We start from the raw sequence: 18,797 nt of genomic DNA, 5'->3' as shown, positions 1-18,797 counted from the left end.
CTGTTTAATATAATTACTCCTAAATTTAGTACCATTTAAAAAAAATTAGTATATTTTTCATCCAATTGAGTACCATTTAAATAGAATCTAATATATTTTTTATCCAATTGAGATAAAAAAAGAGTCATGTTCAATTTGATAGAAAATATATTAGATTCTAGTTTAATGTACTAATTTTAAGAAGGATTATACTCATTTTTAGACTTTTTATATCTAACAATATGAGGGATAATTAGGTAAATTGATGTTTATTATTTTTTATTAGGGAGTGAAAATAATGATTTTTGGATATGAGGACGGCATACAAAATTTAAATTAGAATTAGGAACTGTATGCAAAAATTTTCTTATATTTACATACACTCTTTACTATAATTTACTTCCATTACTTTCTTCTTCCAAATCAATCACTAACTTGAATATTGAAATGTTAATATTAGGGATCCTTTTCTTGATCCGGCATTAATACTTTCGATGTGATAGGATGGTACAAGAATCTTTATTTGGTCAATCGTAGAGTTATGTTCCTAATTCATTATTGTTATCGATTTGGACAGCAGGGATGATTTTATCATGATTCGTAGCTGATGCAACAATGAAGAGCATTTACAATTTAATATAAGTGGCAACGAACGACAATTGCCGCAATCGAAGAAAACATGTGTTGATTTTTTAATAACATAGTGTTTTGTTTTAGTGGCTTGAGGGATTTTGTCGGACATCACAATATCCATTAACGTGTGTTGATCTTGACACAAACTGTTAGGGCTGTGAGGATACAACGCTTCGAGACGAGAAGACAAAGTCCAATTTGAAGAGAATAAACAAAAGAAAATGAATCTTCCTGTACCTTGGTCGAAGAAGAATGATTGTTGTGCTTCAAAAAGATTCTAAGTTCGGAGAGCAATATAATCCTAAACTTTTCTTAATTGTGGCAAAAGGCAAAACGCTCACCCCTAGTGTCCCCGTCGTACCCGACCCAAGGTCATCACGAGGGAGGTAAATCGTAGCTTCCGAGCGAGCATGTGATGGACAGGGTGTAACCCGTCCTGTCAAGGTTGAGGATCGACTGGTCTATGATCGTATAGAGACGGTCGGTCGTGCCGACGCCACAATAGCGAACACTAATCTCAAAGGCGAACGGGGTGCATCCTACCTAAACTTTTCTTAATGTAGTGATGGGAGGAGGCCTACCTGGTACGGGATCAATTGCTAGGGTAGAGGTCAAAGTTAAGGTGGTCAACGCACGGATGTCAAAGGACCAAACGGAGGGCAATTGCAATGATTGGTCGGACAGTCAGACCCTGACCGACAAGAAACAGGTCCGAGCTAGACTGGAGCCGACCTCTAGTCTAGCTCGGGATGATGCGTAAGACAGCCGACGCTCGATACAGGACAGCAAGATGTCGAGGGAGACTGGATAGCTTGTCCAAACGGGGAAAGGAATATGATGCATAGTCATCGCACGGAATAGCAACTGAAGTCGATAGAGCGGAGGGCTCTCAGTCGAGCGGTTACCTCGCTCGGCCAAGCAACGGGACCTAGCTGCGGACAGAGCGGAGTCCCGACCGAGTGCCTACCCCACTCGACCAAGCAACGAGACCACTGTAGTATCTCTCTATATCATTTTGGGAGGTAGTGTCACCTACACAAGGCATGGTCGACAGGTAAATCAGACAATGAAATCTTCTACTGTCTCTTCAGGGATATGCATGCCTTGTTAAGGTATATTGTCAGAGATACTTTCCTAACAAGTTCTTTCATAGGATATATTGCCCATGTCTCGAGAAGCGTACACATCGCCCACTAAGACTCTATATAAAAAAGAGTCCATCACCGACAGATGTACATGTTATCTACTGTTTGGGCATAGTTCTACAGTTGCTCCACTTTCTTCCACATTTCGATGACTGACTTGAGCATCGGAGGACCAACGCCTGAGATCCCTTCCCTGACCTGACACTGACGTTACTTGTTTTGTACGTAGAACAGAGGGTGATTTTCAGACGGTTAGCGAAGCCACTACATCTCCAGTTTTCTACCTTCCCGTTTTTGGACAGGATCACTTAAAATAATATGTTCAATTGTAACAAATCAACCCCTTATGTCTTATTGTTCAATAGTCAAATTTTATGGTATAGTGGAATGATATCTAGTTATCACTTAGGTATATTCTTGGTTTGATTCATAGCTACATGTATTTATAAAAATTTTCCTTTAAATAAGATGCACAAGTAAAAAATATTGAGCTTCTAAATTATTCGTCGTGAGTACTTTCTTATTTATTTTAACGGCTGATGAAAAAATTCTGCGAAGATAGATTGATGATCATAAATTTAATATTACCTTGACTGATTAATTATAAATTATGTAAATAAAAAAATAAATTATGAAATAATCACATAATTTTTTTTAAAAAAATAATCATATGGAGATGAAGTTAGGTACGGTACGGTCCGACCCCCAATTGGTCGAAAAGTTTGACTTCTACAATTGTAAGTTTCAACAACTTGCTCCTGCGACAATGACTCCTTTTACCTGATTCTACCACTCGTTCTAAAATTGAGACTACTTCAAAATTTAATCTTTTCCAGGCAGCAAGCTCCAAAATCCAATGCTGTGCTGGAATCGAGCTCCAAAGTCCAACCTTGACTTGATCAAGTCTTCTCCATTCCTCAGATCGTCTCTCTCTGTCTCTATTTATATCCATTCAGTTCAATCTTCTTTCTCGTCTCAGTTTATTCAATTCAGTTGAAGATTTGTCCGAATTCTGCTCTCTGAATCTTCCAGTTTCCCCTGTTTCTTCATCATAACTTGCAGACGGAGTTGATGGCGTTGCCGTCTTCCTCCTCCCCTGGCCATTATTCTCCGCCTTTGTCCGACACCATGCACTCCTCTCTAGCCCAGGCCATCCCCAGGGCATCCGCCGTTGAGACGCCGCAGCACCAGGAGCGCCGGTTAAGCGCTTCGTTACATGTCCCTACCACCCTCTCCAACCTCCTCCATCTCCACGTCGGGAGCACGCACGGCGCTGGCACCGCCGCCGGCGATCTGCCAACCCCGGCGGCTATCCGGCCCCACACGCCGGCCTTCTCCCCCAAAGAAGACATATCCTCTCTGTTCCAGGAGATCCACGGCCGCGGCGACTGGAGCGGCCTCCTCCACCCGCTCCACCCCTGGCTCCGCCGAGAGATCATCAAGTACGGCGAGCTCGCCCAGGTCACCTACGACGGATTCGACTTCAACCCCTTCTCCGAGTTCTGCGGCAGCTGCCTCTATGGCCGCGACCGCCTCCTCGCCAAGGTCGGCCTCGCGCGCACTGGCTACACCGTCACAAAGTACGTCTACGCTATGTCTCAGATCGAGCTCCCCCGGTGGCTCGAGCACTCCCTACACGCCGACGCCTGGAGCACTGACTCCAACTGGATGGGCTTCGTCGCGGTGAGCGACGACGCCGAGTCCCGCCGCATCGGCTGCCGCGACATAGTTGTCGCCTGGCGCGGCACCAAAGCGCCCACCGAGTGGTTCGAGGACATCCAGGCGACTCTCCGCCCTCTCGGCGACGGCCACGGCGACGCCAAGGTGGAGCGAGGCTTCCTCGACGTCTACACCTCCAAGAGCGAGCGGACGCGCTACAACAAGACGAGCGCGTCGGAGCAGGTCATGGCGGAGCTCCGCCGCTTGGTGAACCTTTACCTTGAACAGGGCGAGCGCGTGACGCTGACCATCACCGGCCACAGCCTCGGCGGCGCTCTGGCGCTGCTCAACGCGTACGAGGCCGCGTCGGCGCTGCCCGAGGACGTCCCCGTGAGCGTGATCTCCTTCGCGGGGCCACAGGTAGGGAACGCGGCGTTCGGGGAGCGGCTGAGGGAGAAGCAAGTGAAGGTGCTGCGGGCTGTAGTGAAGCAGGACTTGGTGCCGCGGTTGCCGGGGATCCTGTTCAACGAGCGTCTGAAGACGTTAGAAGGGGTGGGGAAGAAGATGGAGTGGGTGTACGAGCACGTCGGGGTGGATCTGGGGAAGGACCTGGTGCGGCGGTTGCCGGGGATCTTGTTCAACGAGCGTCTGAAGACGTTAGAAGGGGTGGTGGAGAAGAAGATGGAGTGGGTGTACGAGCACGTCGGGATTGAGCTGGGGCTGGACGTGAAATCGTCGCCGTTCCTGAAACATGGCGTCGACGTCGCCGGATTCCACCACCTGGAGACGTACCTCCACTTGGTAGACGGGTTCGTGAGCCGAGAGAGGGGGTTCAGAAGGGAAGCCCGTCGCGACGTGGCGCTGGTGAACAAGGGGAGCGGGATGCTGCGGGAGGAGCTCCGGATTCCGCCGAACTGGAGTCAGGCGGCGAACAAGGGCATGGTGCGCAACTCCTTCGGCCGGTGGGTGAAGCCGGAGAGGGAGGCGGAGGACATCCCCTCGCCTTACAGAGAGGTAGCGGATGCCCTGGCGGAAGAATTGGGGAGAAGTTGTCTGTACATTCACTCTGTTGAAGAATGATTCAAAATTAATAATTAACCATTAATTAGGTGATAATTAGTGGGTTGCTAATTAATTATGATAGTGATTATAATTAGTATTAGTAGAGAGTTGTCCTTCAATGGAAGATATGTATGTAGTTGATTTAGTGGGATAATGTTGAAATTAGTACTGATTAATAGATGTGGAGTTAATAAGATAGAATTGAAAAGTTAGTGTTTTGTTTAAGTTATGTAATTAGTTTATAAATAGATTATTTATTTTATCAATGATTAGACACTCCTGGATCCTCAAAACAATAATCACGCCAGTGGCCTCCTTGACTTAATAACTGAGTGTACATTTTGATGTATAATTATTTTTAAATTTATTTACTAAACATATGTAATATAATTTATAATATCAGATAATTTAAAATTGGATCATAACCGGTAAGTATATATATATTTTAAAATAATCCATAGTTGATGAATTGATGAATTTATGTATCATCAATTTTGTGAGATTAATCCAAAGTCTACCTAAATAGTTGTCTCACACTCATTCTCAAAATAATAATCACGCCAGTGGCCTCCTTCACTGTACCTCCACTAACTGAGTGTATATTTTGATGTATAATTTTTTTTAAAATTTATTTATTAAATATCCGTAATATAATTTATAGTATCAGATAATTTAAAATTGGATCATAACTTGTAAGTATCTATATATATGTAATTATAAATGTATTAAAATAATCCCTAGTTGATGAATTGATGAGTTCAGACATCATCGATTTGGTGAGATCTACCCAAACAGTTGTTTCTTATTGGCAGAAGACATTGAGATGTTGAGAGTTAAATATGGATATTAGTTATGGTAACTAATTTATTGGAATGATCAGACTTCATATAGTTCTTTACATATATAGATATGTCAATGAAGATCTCATTACAGCTCGAGTGTATGTTTTCTTTGACTTAAGGTATTCAAGTCACCTTGGCTATTGAGAGTTATACTTTGACATCTTAAGCAAACATCTCCGTAGAGGTATGAACCCGAGATAATTGGGTATAAGTCAAAGTACCCGAAAGTGTTTGAATAGCCCAGAGAGGATTCACCTCTTCTTGCAAGGAGATCAGGGGCGGATCCAGAGGGGGGCGGCATCGGCGGTCGCCCCCGAAACCCCTAGTATTATGAGGTTCCACCGGTGGAGATATAGGATACCGCCCTTTGTTCTACGTAAAAATTGTCCCTCCATGCTAGAATTCTTGAATTCGTCACTCAGGAGATGTATACCTTACGGCTACTTGTCAGAATTATTACTTAAAGTATTTGGCCAAAGCATCACATATTAAGAGTATTGTACTCTTGGACATATGTACGAGTAATTTAAATCCATAGGATGAGGAAGTATTTCTTGGACTAGGTGTGACGTAGTCAACCTAGTGGAGACTAACACATAAACCATGTCTTGAACTAAGTGGATATAAGATGAATGAAAGGAACTTGGTACGATTCACTATAGCTACTAAAGAGTTTAGAAGTGATTCTGAAATCAACTATGATTTTTTAGTTAATTGAAGATCATGATGTATTACTAGTGTCACTCATGATCGATCCATAATTAATGGTTAATTATGGACGACCAACATAATCGGGAACATATAAGGTGACACACACTACAAGTTTATCTTAGAGACTTAAAACGAGTTTGAGAATTGGATTCTCAAATCGAGAGAGAGATAGAGTTTAGTTGGACTAAACGGAGAGGATAAATATGAAAAGATATTTATCGGAACGGAAGCGCGAACAAGCCATGACTATTGTAAGAGATATTAATTCATTATGGTTTGATAATAAACTAAAAGGAGATTGATTTAGTTATGAAACAAATTAGTCTAATAATAAATTAAAAGGGTTTGGTTTAATTATGAATCAAATGGTTTGGTTTTGAACCAAACTTAATCTTAATGGGAATTGTTCGGGTTGACTTTGCTTATTGAATTTGGGAAATGACTTGTTCCCCAAGTCATGTAGAAGTATATAAATACCCTTCTATGAGAAGGAGATGAGTAATTTTATTCTTTAAAAGAAAACTCTAATTTAATTAGAGTTTCTTTTCATCCTCTTCTCTCTCTCTCTCTAGTCGTCGCCCAAGCTCTTGTCGCCCAAGAGTTACCACCATCCATCTCTAACCACCAAATTCGGTGCTAAAGAATTTGGTGCTGATGAATTTGGTGTCGACAATTTTGGTGCTGACGATTTCAATGCCAACAAATTCAGTATATAAATACCCTTCTATGAGAAGGAGATGAGTAATTTTATTCTTTAAAAGAAAACTCTAATTTAATTAGAATTTCTTTTCATCCTCTTCTCCCTCTCTCTAGTCGCCGCCAAAGCTCTTGTCGCCCAAGAGTTACCACCATCCATCTCTAACCATCAAATTCAGTGCTAAAGAATTTAGTGCTGATGAATTTGGTGCTGACGATTTCAATGCCAACAAATTCAGTGTCGACGATTTTGGTGCCACACCGCGCCCATCAAATAATGCCGTGGGAATTCTCTCGGATTGTTTTGTCTTCACGCTTGGCTAGTACCGATAAAAAATGAACGACTTGTGACTTTGTGAAATTGTCTCAACGACAACTCAGCATGGATACGAGTAGAGACAAACTCCATTAGGTTTATTAGTTGATGTTCTTTCCAATTTACATCATCCGTTAGATATACCTAAAATAAAAGTTATTTTAGAAAATTTTATTTTATGATCATGTTTTGCCGTGTTGTATCCTTACGTATATGTGGTGTGTGTGATGTAATAATTAGGAATTATTATATTTTTATTTCCACTACACATATTTTCTAAAACATATTTTAGCACACAACTACATCCGGCATTATCCTATATTGCCCTCATGAATGTCATTGTCGACAATGAAGACCTCACTCTCAAGGTTGTCAATAGCCTTTGACAACAATTACAAAGAACTCTCTTATGCTATTCAGACTCGTGACACCTCCATCTCGTTTGATGAGTTGTATGAGAAATTACTCAATTTTGATGTCCGACTCTCAACACAAATTGATGTGCCTCATACTCCCACTGCCTTTGTTGCTTCCCATTACAGTAAATCATCTCCTTCTGCAGGTTCAGTGCTTCACATGGCCACGAACCCTGCCCTCCGGGTCCTTGGCAACCTCGGTCTTCGGCTGCCACCCCCAATCCATGCCCTTACTTAGGGTGTTGTCAACTTTGTGATGTCACTGTGTTGGGGTTCAATCAAAGTCTCATATTGAAAATATTTGGTAAAGATCATAGGGTTAAAAAGGATGCAAGATATCTCCATTGGCATGAGGCCTTTTGGGGAGAGTCCAAGAGCAAAGTCATGAGGGCCTAGGCCCAAAGTGAACAATATCATGTCATTGTGGAGATATGTGGACATTCTTTGGGCACAACAAATGGTATCAGAGTTATGGTACGAACCAGATGTCATGTGGGACGGCCTTGAACGAAATTGAGGGTGGGCCCGGAGTAGGTCAGGGTAATTGGATACTTGTGCGGAAGCAAGCAGGTCAGGGTGACCAGATGCTCGCAGGGAGGCCCGAAGCAGGTCGGGGTGACCAGATACTCGCGGTCAGGGTGACCAAGTACTTGCGGTGAGGCGAGTAAGTCAGGGTGGCCGGATGCTCGCAGGTAGGCCCGGAGTAGGTCAAGGTGACCGAGCGCGGATGCTGGCGGGGAGGTCCGGAGCAGGTCAAGGTGAACGAATACTTACAAGGGGCAAGTAGGTCAGGGTGACCGAGTACTTGCGGGGAGACCTAGAGTAGGTCAGGGTGGCCGGATGCTCACAGGTAGCCCCGGAGTAGGTCAAGGTGACCGGGCGCGAATGCTTGCGGGGAGGCCCAGAGCAGGTCAAGATGACCGGATGCTCGCGGGGAGGCCCGGACCATGAGAGTAATTGTGGTCCTTCGTTTGAGGGTAGGATTGTTGGGGTTCAATCAAAGTCCCACATTAGAAATATTTGGTAAAGATCATGGGGTTAAAAAGGATGCAAGATATCTCCATTGGCATGAGGCCTTTTGGAGAAAGTCCAAGAGCAAAACCATGAGGGCTTAGGCCCAAAGTGGACAATATCATGTCATTGTGGAGATATGTGGACATCCTTTGGGCACAACAGAGATGTTTTATGATAATAGAGAGTGATTTGTAAAAGAAGGTTTTTAACTTTTGATGTGACAATGATGTGACAGAGCATAAACCTTTTTAAGAAGTTTACGATTGCGGATGTCCTAAGAGCATCTGCAGTAGGAGGTTTATAGCATGCAATTTATGCTATAAATTTCTCAATATAAACCCTTCCCCACTATATAGGTGGGGTTTATAATTTTTTTTATAAACCTGTTTCAAAATTTTGGGACCATATTTATAAAAAAAAATAGTGAAGAGAGGATAGAGAAAGAATTTTAAAAAAAGTGGAGTTTTTAAAAGAGTTAGGTTTTATGATAATAGAGAATGATTTTTAAATGAACTAAGATTTTTTTACTTTTGATGTGACAATGATGTGATAGAGCATAAACTTCTTTAAGAGGTTTAAGACTATGAATGCCCTAATAACTTACCAACATGGAATCCCTTATTCAAACATCACATTCATGCATTGCATGGATTTTAAACTCCGGTTGCTTTTCAGAAAGTATGATTTCCCTTATCAGCCCACCATACCGTGGGACTTAATCATCATTAATATTTTCATCACACTAATTTTAATTTTCTAATTACTTTCTTTTAATGTTATAGGGCAGTGATGAGGATGACAGATTTTATCTTTTATAAAATTAATCATCATTAACATTAAATAATACTTAAAAGACTTTCTATGTTAATTTTTCAATATTATTAGAGTAGTCTTAGCATCAGTTAAAATTATTGCAATGTTAATTAAAGTTAATCTAATATCAGTTAAAATTACTTTGATTAAAATTACTATAATACACACATCGTCCGTGTGTCGCTGCTCCCGGTGTGGTGGGCGAGTCGACGAGGTCGATGGGGCTTTTGTTGTTGGCGACAGAGCGACAGAGGTGGTGAATCAATCTGGAGCAATCTCAGTTCTTCATCTAAGATTCTAAAAAATATGGGCTGTCCATTATAATCCTGACCATCCAATTCAATGAAAAATATATCATCATGATAGACCAAGATGGGTACCTTTGATTCAAATTTAAACTAATTCTAGTTGTTGATCCAGATCTGAAGAATTTTGGACTGTTGATAGATCATCGGCTTTGATTCAAAAGATGAATCTATCATTTTGAAGAGGAGTCAAGGGATTATTCATCGCCAACAACTGCAGTTCCACCTTCATTTACTGAGGTGAAGGGGATTGTCATTCCTCATCCATCTTCATCTCCATTAGAAGCTCTGGCGATCCCACGTCATTCATCCTCACCGATGCCATCTTCCTCACTGCCAACCATTGGACGGGAGTCAAGGGGTTTCCCTTCTTCAATCCGACCATCATTCATCTTCACCGACACTTCACGAGAGTAAAGGGGATTTCCTTCTCTATCTATCTTCCACCGCCATAGCCAATCAGGGATCTCCATCATCAATGGAGCTTGTGAAGAAGAAGGGGATTCCCTTCCTCTCTATAAGTCCATTTCTTCCATGTTGATCAGATCTGTTGGTCCTTTGTCAGCCAGTTAGAAGAGGGTGAGTAGCCTGCACAATAAAAATAAATCTTTCTCAAACTTTACAGCTTGATTAAAATTAATACTTACATAAAAGAATTAAGAAGCTAATTAAAAGAAAGAGGCACAAAAAGAGTTACTTGGTTTGCAATCAGCGGATTGCTAATCCAAAGAAACTAAAGCTCACTAAAGTCTACTTCAAAGCAATCAAAGCTCACAATTACAAAGCTAAAATCAAATGGAATTGATTACAAATGTTGTTTTTAGCTTATGGGATTAGGTTGTATTTATAGCACTGATCGAGGCACTTGGAAAGGTTCCAAGTGCTTAGAAGGGGATAAAACTTTATCCCCGTTGCATCGGATCGCGACAGGCCGAGGTTGTATTTATAGTACGTGTTTGGATAATCTTTCTGGTCCGGGGGCCTGGACCTGGTCCAGGCGCCCGGACCATGAGTTAACAACCTATTGACTTTTCGGTTCGAGCTCTTGTTTCGGTTCCGTTCGCTTGGGTGATTTCGACTATCCTGAATAGAACTCACCCGAACTCATTTTCCGGTCTTCTCGAGTAACCTTTCGCTCCATCTTCTCATCTCTCGGAAACGCCGCATGCCTCCTTCTCATTCGCCAGCGTACTCTTCCATAGCACCTCTTCCCTCGGACGCACCAAGCCCGTCGACTCTCTCCCGTACCGTCCTTCTCGCTAGCTGCGTCTTTCGTTCGACTTCCTGTGCTTTTAAATTTCTGCACACTTAGACATAGGGATTTCAAAATGCAACAGGACCTAATTTGATTTGGTTAATTACATCAAAACTACCATGAGGTACGCACAAGATCATCATCACTTTCATCCCTGGAGAGCACCATCGATCAGCTATCTGCTGACCTTCCTCTTCGAAGCCATTCTCACCATGAGCTTGGGGATTCTCTAGTTTGATTCGTAAGCCTAAATTGGGATCAAGGGAGACTCAATCATCAATAGTTGTAGCTTCCAATTAGTTCGGTTGTTTGAAACATGTTGGTTGATTTCCTTTGTTCTATTGAAATTGAATTCGTTTAATTCCTGCATTTGTTAGAGGGTGTATTCAATCAAGAGATTGAATGACTTTCATTGACTTTTTTTTTAATAATAGACTTTTGTAGAGTTGATAGATTTTTATTGACTTTTATAGTCTCACATAGTTGTGAAAAAAATTCTTTCTATAGACTTTTTTGCAAGACTTTTATAGACACTTGTAAACTTCATAGAAACTATATTCTTGACACAGTGGATACGATTGACTCCATTGATTCACACACGAATATAAGAATTTGATACCAAGTGATGCAGTGGATACTATCGACTCGGTTGATTCAAAAAATTTTATTAAAAACATACTTTTGAAATTTAACAATGAGAACCCTTGATTGTGTAGTTTTCTGGAGAAAAAGGAATGTCGTATCTTGTGAGAGAAGAAAAAAGAGAGACGTGTAGGTAGACCCGACCCTGGCCCGGGTCTAGCTCGGGCCTGTAACCGGGTCAACGGGCCGGTTGCTCGTTGACCTGGTTCACCGGGCTGAACTGGAACCAGCCCAGCAAGTTGCCGAACTGGTTTCCAGTTCATTAAGGTCAAAACCGACGGACCACCGGTAAACCGCCGATTTGGCCAGCTGATTCAACATATTTTTTCCCCTCGTTCGAACCGACGGTTCCTAGCCATTGAGGAAGGTGGGGGGAGGGGAGGGGGGTTTGGATATTTTTTTCAACGGTTAGAATCATTTGACTGTTTTTTATCAATGACTATAATTTACACACATCTTCTCTACTCTTAATCTCAATTCCGTATTCTCTATACATTTTTGTCTTCATTTCTATGTACTTTCATTTCTAATTTTCAATTACAATAGAAGGAAGTCGCGGAGGTGCATCATCTCAAGTTTGGAAGGGAAAGGAAATTGTGAATTCGCGGGAGGAGAACCACAACATTCAATCCACCATGATGAGATCGAGCACCTTCCGAATCCAACACCCAAAGCACAAGGAAGTACCGATGCAATTACTTCTAAAATTTAGGGAATTCCTCCTCTAAAGTCTTCTATTTTCACTAAATATCTTGAAATTGTCACTCTTCCGTCAGGAGAAATGCGTGCAAAATGTAAGCACTGCAATGCTTCCTACAAATTCCAAGCCGATGACGACTATGGGTTATTGAAACGACATGTAGAAACGAAGAACTCGATGGAATATGGACTCAACCGTTCTCAAACACAATTATCAAGATTTTCTTCAACTAGCAGTAGTACTTATTCTGGTTTATTTTATATTCGAATAATAAATTAAGAAAATCATTAGCTAAATTTATTTCCATAGAATATCTTTCTTTTAGTTTTGGCTCTAAATGTATATTTGAAGATTTTTTAAGATTTCGGACCGTCATGATATTTTTGTGATATGCACTGCATTCTTGAGATGTAATCTAATCCGTCCGATCGGCTAGGGGACATGGGAATCTTGGGACAGAGAATCTGATCTCACCTACATGGAAATCAGATCATCTGTCCCAAGATTCCCGTGTCCCCATGTCCCCTCGCCGATCGGACCGTCATGATATTTTTGTGATGTGCACTGCATTCTTGAGATATAATCTAATCCGTCCGATCGGCGAGGGGACATGCGGACACAGGAATCTTGGGACAGAGGATCTGATCTCACATACATGGAAATCAGATCCTCTGTCCCAAGATTCCCGTGTCCCCATATCCCCTCGTCGATCGGACCGTCATGACATTTTTGTGACGTGCACTGTATTCTTGAGATATAATGTAATCCGTCCGATCGACAGGAATATCCTCATCAATGCACGTAATGACCTGTCTCCCTATCAATGTACGTTAAGGGAATATCCTCTAGTCAGAGGATCCCGCCTCCTGTCAAAGTTGCCCATTAGGATGAAGTTTTCATCAACGGCCTATAAAACTCGAATTATTCTCTTGTATACAGTGGTGGCTAGTAGATGCATCGGCCGAGCTTTCCTTCCTACTCCATATTCAATCTGCACCTTTTTTGTTAAACAAATAAAAGAAAAGAAGATTAAAAAATTATACGTCTAGCTTGCATCTCAGGCGATTAATGCAGTGAAGAACGTCCTACTCTGATATTAATTTGTAGGGTCTTGTTTTCTAGAGAGGGTATATTAATTTGTAGGATATTATACGTCTAGCTTTCCTTCCTACTCATATTCAATCTGCACCTTGGATCACTTTCGATTAGGCTATACACTAATCTTCACCTTCCGAGAATCTCTCAGAGGTGGAGAAATTAAGGCGAGAAATTAAGGCTTGTACAATGATATAAAGACTGATACAAAACTATTTTGTATTATAAGTGAAATATGCACTAATAAATGTTAACAACTAGAATAGATTGAAACTCAGCATAGGTTATTGGTAGTTAATGAAGCACGAACGAACAAACCTTGATCACAAAGCAGAACGAGGAGTTTGAAAGACTTGATTGAATTTAACTTCTGAGTCTCAAATCTCAATGCTTCTTTATAGTCTTCATCTGGTTAACTGAAAATCCATCAGTCGACTGAACCCTCCAATCAACTGAACCTCTTATATCAAGTGACTGAACTTTGATCTTTTATCGTTTGCTCCGATCCGATCATCATTCTCGTGCAATCCACTTATCTGGTTGACTAAATGTCTGTTCAGGCAACTAGACTCAGAATTTCCTTAGCTATTTGATTCGATCACATCCGATCTACTCCTTTCATATATGTGTGATCGACTAATCCTCCTGATCAGTTGACTTAACTTTTATTTCCTTTTTTACTTGGATACGGATTTGATATGTGCTTATATACTTGGATCAATTGACCGAACCACCATGTTTGATCGACTGAAGACTTCGGTCAACCAAAATATTTATTTTTCTATAAAAAAAAAAAGCTAGCACAATAGACATGATGGTAATCCTATATAACATAATTAGAAGTAGATAATTTTAAATAAATCAGACTCACAATTAAGACCATTTGATCTCGATTTAGAACCTCTATTGATCTATTCAGTCGAACCAATGTCTAAGGTTGTCTCAACTGAGGCACACCCTTATTATCTTCCTGAACAAAAGGTCTTTCTAAGTCTTACTATATTTACTCACCAAACATCCGATCCAGCTAATCTATTTGGTCTTATTCTTCTGCTTAGTGTCATATCAGCTTGATCCTCTAAAACTTTCTTGCAAGTTGCAATATTAAATTTAGCATAATAGATAAAAATGATAAAGTACACAATGTTTAGCAATATTTAGTCACATTCGCTTGGAGTTCAATTTTCTAAGACTTATCATTATATAAGGTTCACTTCCTTAGCATTTTTCTTTAATAAGTATTTGATCACCCTTAACATGCTTGACATTTTCTCTTGCTAAATATCCCGTTAACCTTGATCTACATGGACTTATTTTTATCAGACATCTAGTCAACCTTGACTTGCCTAGACTTTTTCCTTACCTAAGTCAGCTTTGACGTGTCAAGAGTTCTCAGTTACCTAGATCAGTCTTGACCTGTCAGAACTTCTCACTTACCTAAGTCAGCCTTAATCTATCAAAACTTTTTATTTCACTGTCATATATCTAATCAACCTTAATTTACTTAAATTTCTCACTAACTCATTTTTTTTTATCAATTATCCAATCAATCCTAGCCAACATATTATTAAATGAACATTAAAATCTTAGAAATCAATTATACCAACTGGACATGTCAACTCAGCCGTTATGTAATTATGTTAATAGCTTAGACTATTTATGTTATCAATGATTAAAGAAATATTATGATCCCCTTGTTTATTTCATGACTTTCTATTATTGTTTTATTTTCCCTTAACACAGATTACATATTAACCATAAATGTACGAATTCATTTTAATGGATTAATTCAATGTATTATTTTAGATGCTTTTAGTTTTGTTTTAATTTTCAACTACAACTTTTATCCTTATTTTTAGAAAAAAATACTAAAAAGATATTCTTTATTTTAATCATCATTAATATTAAACAATACTAAAAAGACTTTCCCTCCTAATTTTTCAATATTATTAGAGTAGTCTGCCCCTCCCTGATTAATATCTATTTCTCATCATATATTTTTTTTTGGTTTTTTTGAAAAACAAAAATTAGAAGAGAAAATTTATGTTTTAGCAATAGGGATCAGAAGGACCCTTGATTTGGATGAACCCTACTTTTAAGTAAATGGGATCCATCTAAATCAAGGGTCTAAACAAAATAGATCATCTTCTTGTCCGCAATTTACGGACTAAGGATCCGTGCTCATGTTTTAGAAAGACAAAAAATAAAAAAAATTGCATTTAAGATAAGGTTGAAGAGATAGTTTGATGACAATGTGAATGTGATGAGTTTCATTTAATTTACATTCAAGTGAGCAATTCATCTTCCAACCTTTTAAGTGGACCATTTTATTTTGAAAAATAAAATAAAATAAAATAAAAGTAATAAAGTGTTTAAGCAATTACTCTAAAAAGTACATTATATTTTATCTAAAATATTTTATTATGGTCCCTATATAGATGCATTATATTCTTATTTTACAATAAAAAGCTAATCAAATGCAATTTTTTGAATTCTTGAGTTGGCCTAAGAAAAATCTTATGGTTGACCAAAACAAGATCAAATTAAGTCAAAAACTCATATCAATCACCTTCAACAAAGGTGGTCAAATGACCAAGGATCTAACACCAGGTCAATGAGGAGTATTTCTTTCCTACTACATCGCCCAAACATATCATCTGATAGTATCGATCGCAACAAAAAGTAGTTGGATAGTGCTACAAACAATAGAATTCAAAATTGTGATAATTCTACAGATAATCTGTCCGAAAGTAGTGTTTTTGTTACAAAAAAATCAAAATTTAATTTGCCCCAAATTAGAGTCTAACTAATCAATGATGTAGTAAGTTGATTTGTTATTTGTGGATTTGTTTCACTGAAACATTATCATCATGAAAGGGACATTACAACATGGCAAAAGACAATGATTCTGGATAATTGGAAGTATTCAACCTAAGTGGTTAGCTTTTGGTTGCTAAAGAATCATTTGGTTTTTTACTCTGTCAACCACATGTAATTGTAAATTTGAAAGATGCATCTTAAGCAACAACATAATTGTTGTTTTTTTTATTTGAAAAAAAAGGTTTTCAAGACATGTAGCATAACCAAAGTTAAGGTGAATAATAGATACAGAGATAACAAGCATTGTGGCTCAAGTATTTATTTATATTTCACAACTCAATATCAACCACTTAATAATACTTAAGGTCATTTAGATAGCACATGGAAATGAGTTGTATGGCTCTTCTACCTAAAAGGTCACTTTGCATGGAAGGCAATCTTTTCATGACTCAAATTTGAGTTGAAGGAAACAACTAAAATAGTTGGTAAGGGTTTTCCCAATTGGGTTGGTGTCCCACTTTTATCATGGTGGTCCTTCTAACTATTTTGTTTATTTTAATTCATATGTCGTATTCATCTACCATTTCTTGGAAGAAGATTATCAATTTATTTTATTGTTCTCAAAGAATGAATCAAATCTTAGCCACCAACCATAAAGGAATGAAGCAACCTTGATATTTGTGTTAAGGTCTCTACGTTCATTAACGAGGAACAAAACACATGAACAAAGACAGCTTGTAGTTTTGAGCATTCTCAATCAATAGACAGATCTTTAATGAATCAGGATAGCAACAAATTAACAAAGCTAGGATTTTGCAAGCAATGATTTGTGTATGGAAAAGAAAATCATTCTACTGATCCATGTGTTAAGAGAGAGCACAATCCATTGAAGAAAGATGCAAGAAATACAACTTGTAGTGATCCATTTCTTATGTGAGTTCAGTTCCTTGTACCTTTAAAGATTAGATTCTGCAGTCGTTTACAAGGATCAGAAAGAATTCATTTCAAGACAGTAAGTCTTCGTCTTCATCAACAACTTTGTGGCCGTCCTGTATGGCTCCTCAAAAGCCTCTGCAGCCCAACAACCACCAGCCTCCTCGGTGTTGCTGGGTCTGATAGCCAACAATGTCGCACCGTTCAGTACCATCCCACAAGGCAACTCCAGCCGGTGAGCGTACCATAGCCGCATGCTTAGCGCCGGCAACAAGGTCCGCTGAGAGCCCCCTGAAGCAATCAATGGCTTCGCTCGGAGTTCCTGTATCTGCCGCTGGTCCATAGACAGCACTCCTTGCCCATCTGCGTCTGTAAGATGTAAGCTCTGTAAAGACCCGTGGTCCACTGCAATTGGGTAGAGAAGATAATGGCGGGCGGAAGCAGCGATCAGTGAGCTGATAGTCCACACCACCCTGCGCTTCAAGCTCCCGTCCGTGTAGAAAGCGTCCGGGATGCCACCGCAGACGTCTCCACCAGTAGATGCGCCATTAAAGCTGGGAGTTTGGCCAGGGTTGGATGAGGATTCCACGGAGGCCGCGCCGAGGATGACGCAATTCTCGAGGGTGGAGCCAAAGTTGGCCCTCCACTTCAGCAGAACGCCTTCGTTGGCCCCGAGTTCGCCGTCCGGGAGCTCTATGCGGAGGCGTCGGATTTCCTCAAAGTTCTTCAAGACTTCAGACGGGGAATGGTGAGGGACCTCGGATGAGGAAGGTTTCCCGTAGGCAGCATCTGCGCAGGTACACGAGGGGGGAGGAGAGAGGATCTGACCGAGAGCTTGGAAGGGCTTGACGAGCGAACCCAGGAAGAGATGGGTGAGCTTAGAGAAGACGCCGCGAGGCTTACCGAACCCGGCACCAGCGCCATCGGAGGGGGAGGGCTCGTCGGAGACGACGCAGTCGACGCGGACGACAACGTCGTCCACATGGGCAACGAGGTCGCGGAAGCGGCGCGACACAGCGCAGAGCCGACCGAGGGCCCTAACGTCGCCGACCCGGTTGAAGATGACGAGAAGCAACGCGTCCGGCAAGACGTCAAACCGATCGACCCCCTCCTCCCCCGCCGCCGAGTCCTGGCCGACCGACCGCAAGCCGTCGAGATCCGCCACCGCCACCGAAAAGCCGTGCGACATCAGATCCAAATGAAGAACAAAACAGCGCTCGAAAATCCTCGACACCCACCCACAATTCCGCAGTCCGATCGATCGGCCGATTGACGAAGAATCCAAACCCTAATGAACGAAGAAGGGGAAAGCCGAGAAAGGACACTCTCCCATTAGATTGCGAAGAAGAATATAAATAGAAAAAAAAAATAAAGAATTAGAGGAGAGAGATCCACAAACCTAATCTAATATCATTTATTAATTATTTTTTTTATGGATTTAATCGATCATTTTTCTCCCCAAAAAATAAATTAAAATTAAAAACGAGTGGAAGAAAAATTCAATTCCTTTTCGTGCTCTGAAAGTATTTCTGTGATGCAAACGCAAACAAATTAATTAACGAGTGAGATCAGATAATTATATTTATTAAGAGCCAATCCGCGTAATTATCTTTGCCGATTAAGTTCCAGTTGACTGGCGAGGGTTGACTTCTAAACGGTCACGCGGGCTGACCGTTGACTTTGTCAACTTCGGTTGGCAACGGAGAAGCAAAGTGGGCCGGGCTCATTTGACCTCAAGCCAGGCCGGATGGGTTACGGGTC

At 40.7% G+C, this 18,797-nt stretch overlaps 2 protein-coding genes across 2 annotated transcripts; one reads left to right on the top strand and one right to left on the bottom strand.

The window, feature by feature from the left end:
- Positions 1–2,691: 2,691 nt before the first annotated feature.
- LOC122045150 (phospholipase A1-Igamma1, chloroplastic-like) lies at positions 2,692–4,691 on the top strand. The gene has a single exon (XM_042605250.1). It carries the CDS (start codon positions 2,829–2,831, stop codon positions 4,494–4,496), a length of 1,668 nt encoding a protein of 555 aa, XP_042461184.1. The 5' UTR covers positions 2,692–2,828; the 3' UTR covers positions 4,497–4,691.
- A 12,274-nt stretch (positions 4,692–16,965) lies between these two features.
- Positions 16,966–18,562, bottom strand: LOC122045149 (F-box protein At5g46170-like). The gene has a single exon (XM_042605249.1). The coding sequence runs from the start codon at positions 18,223–18,225 to the stop codon at positions 17,092–17,094; it is 1,134 nt and encodes a 377-aa protein (XP_042461183.1). The 5' UTR covers positions 18,226–18,562; the 3' UTR covers positions 16,966–17,091.
- Between the last annotated feature and the right edge of the window lie 235 nt (positions 18,563–18,797).

This window comes from Zingiber officinale, chromosome 2B (assembly GCF_018446385.1).
Source record: "Zingiber officinale cultivar Zhangliang chromosome 2B, Zo_v1.1, whole genome shotgun sequence".
In the NCBI taxonomy this organism is placed as follows: domain Eukaryota; kingdom Viridiplantae; phylum Streptophyta; class Magnoliopsida; order Zingiberales; family Zingiberaceae; genus Zingiber; species Zingiber officinale.
This window is presented reverse-complemented; position numbering and strand designations above follow the sequence as displayed.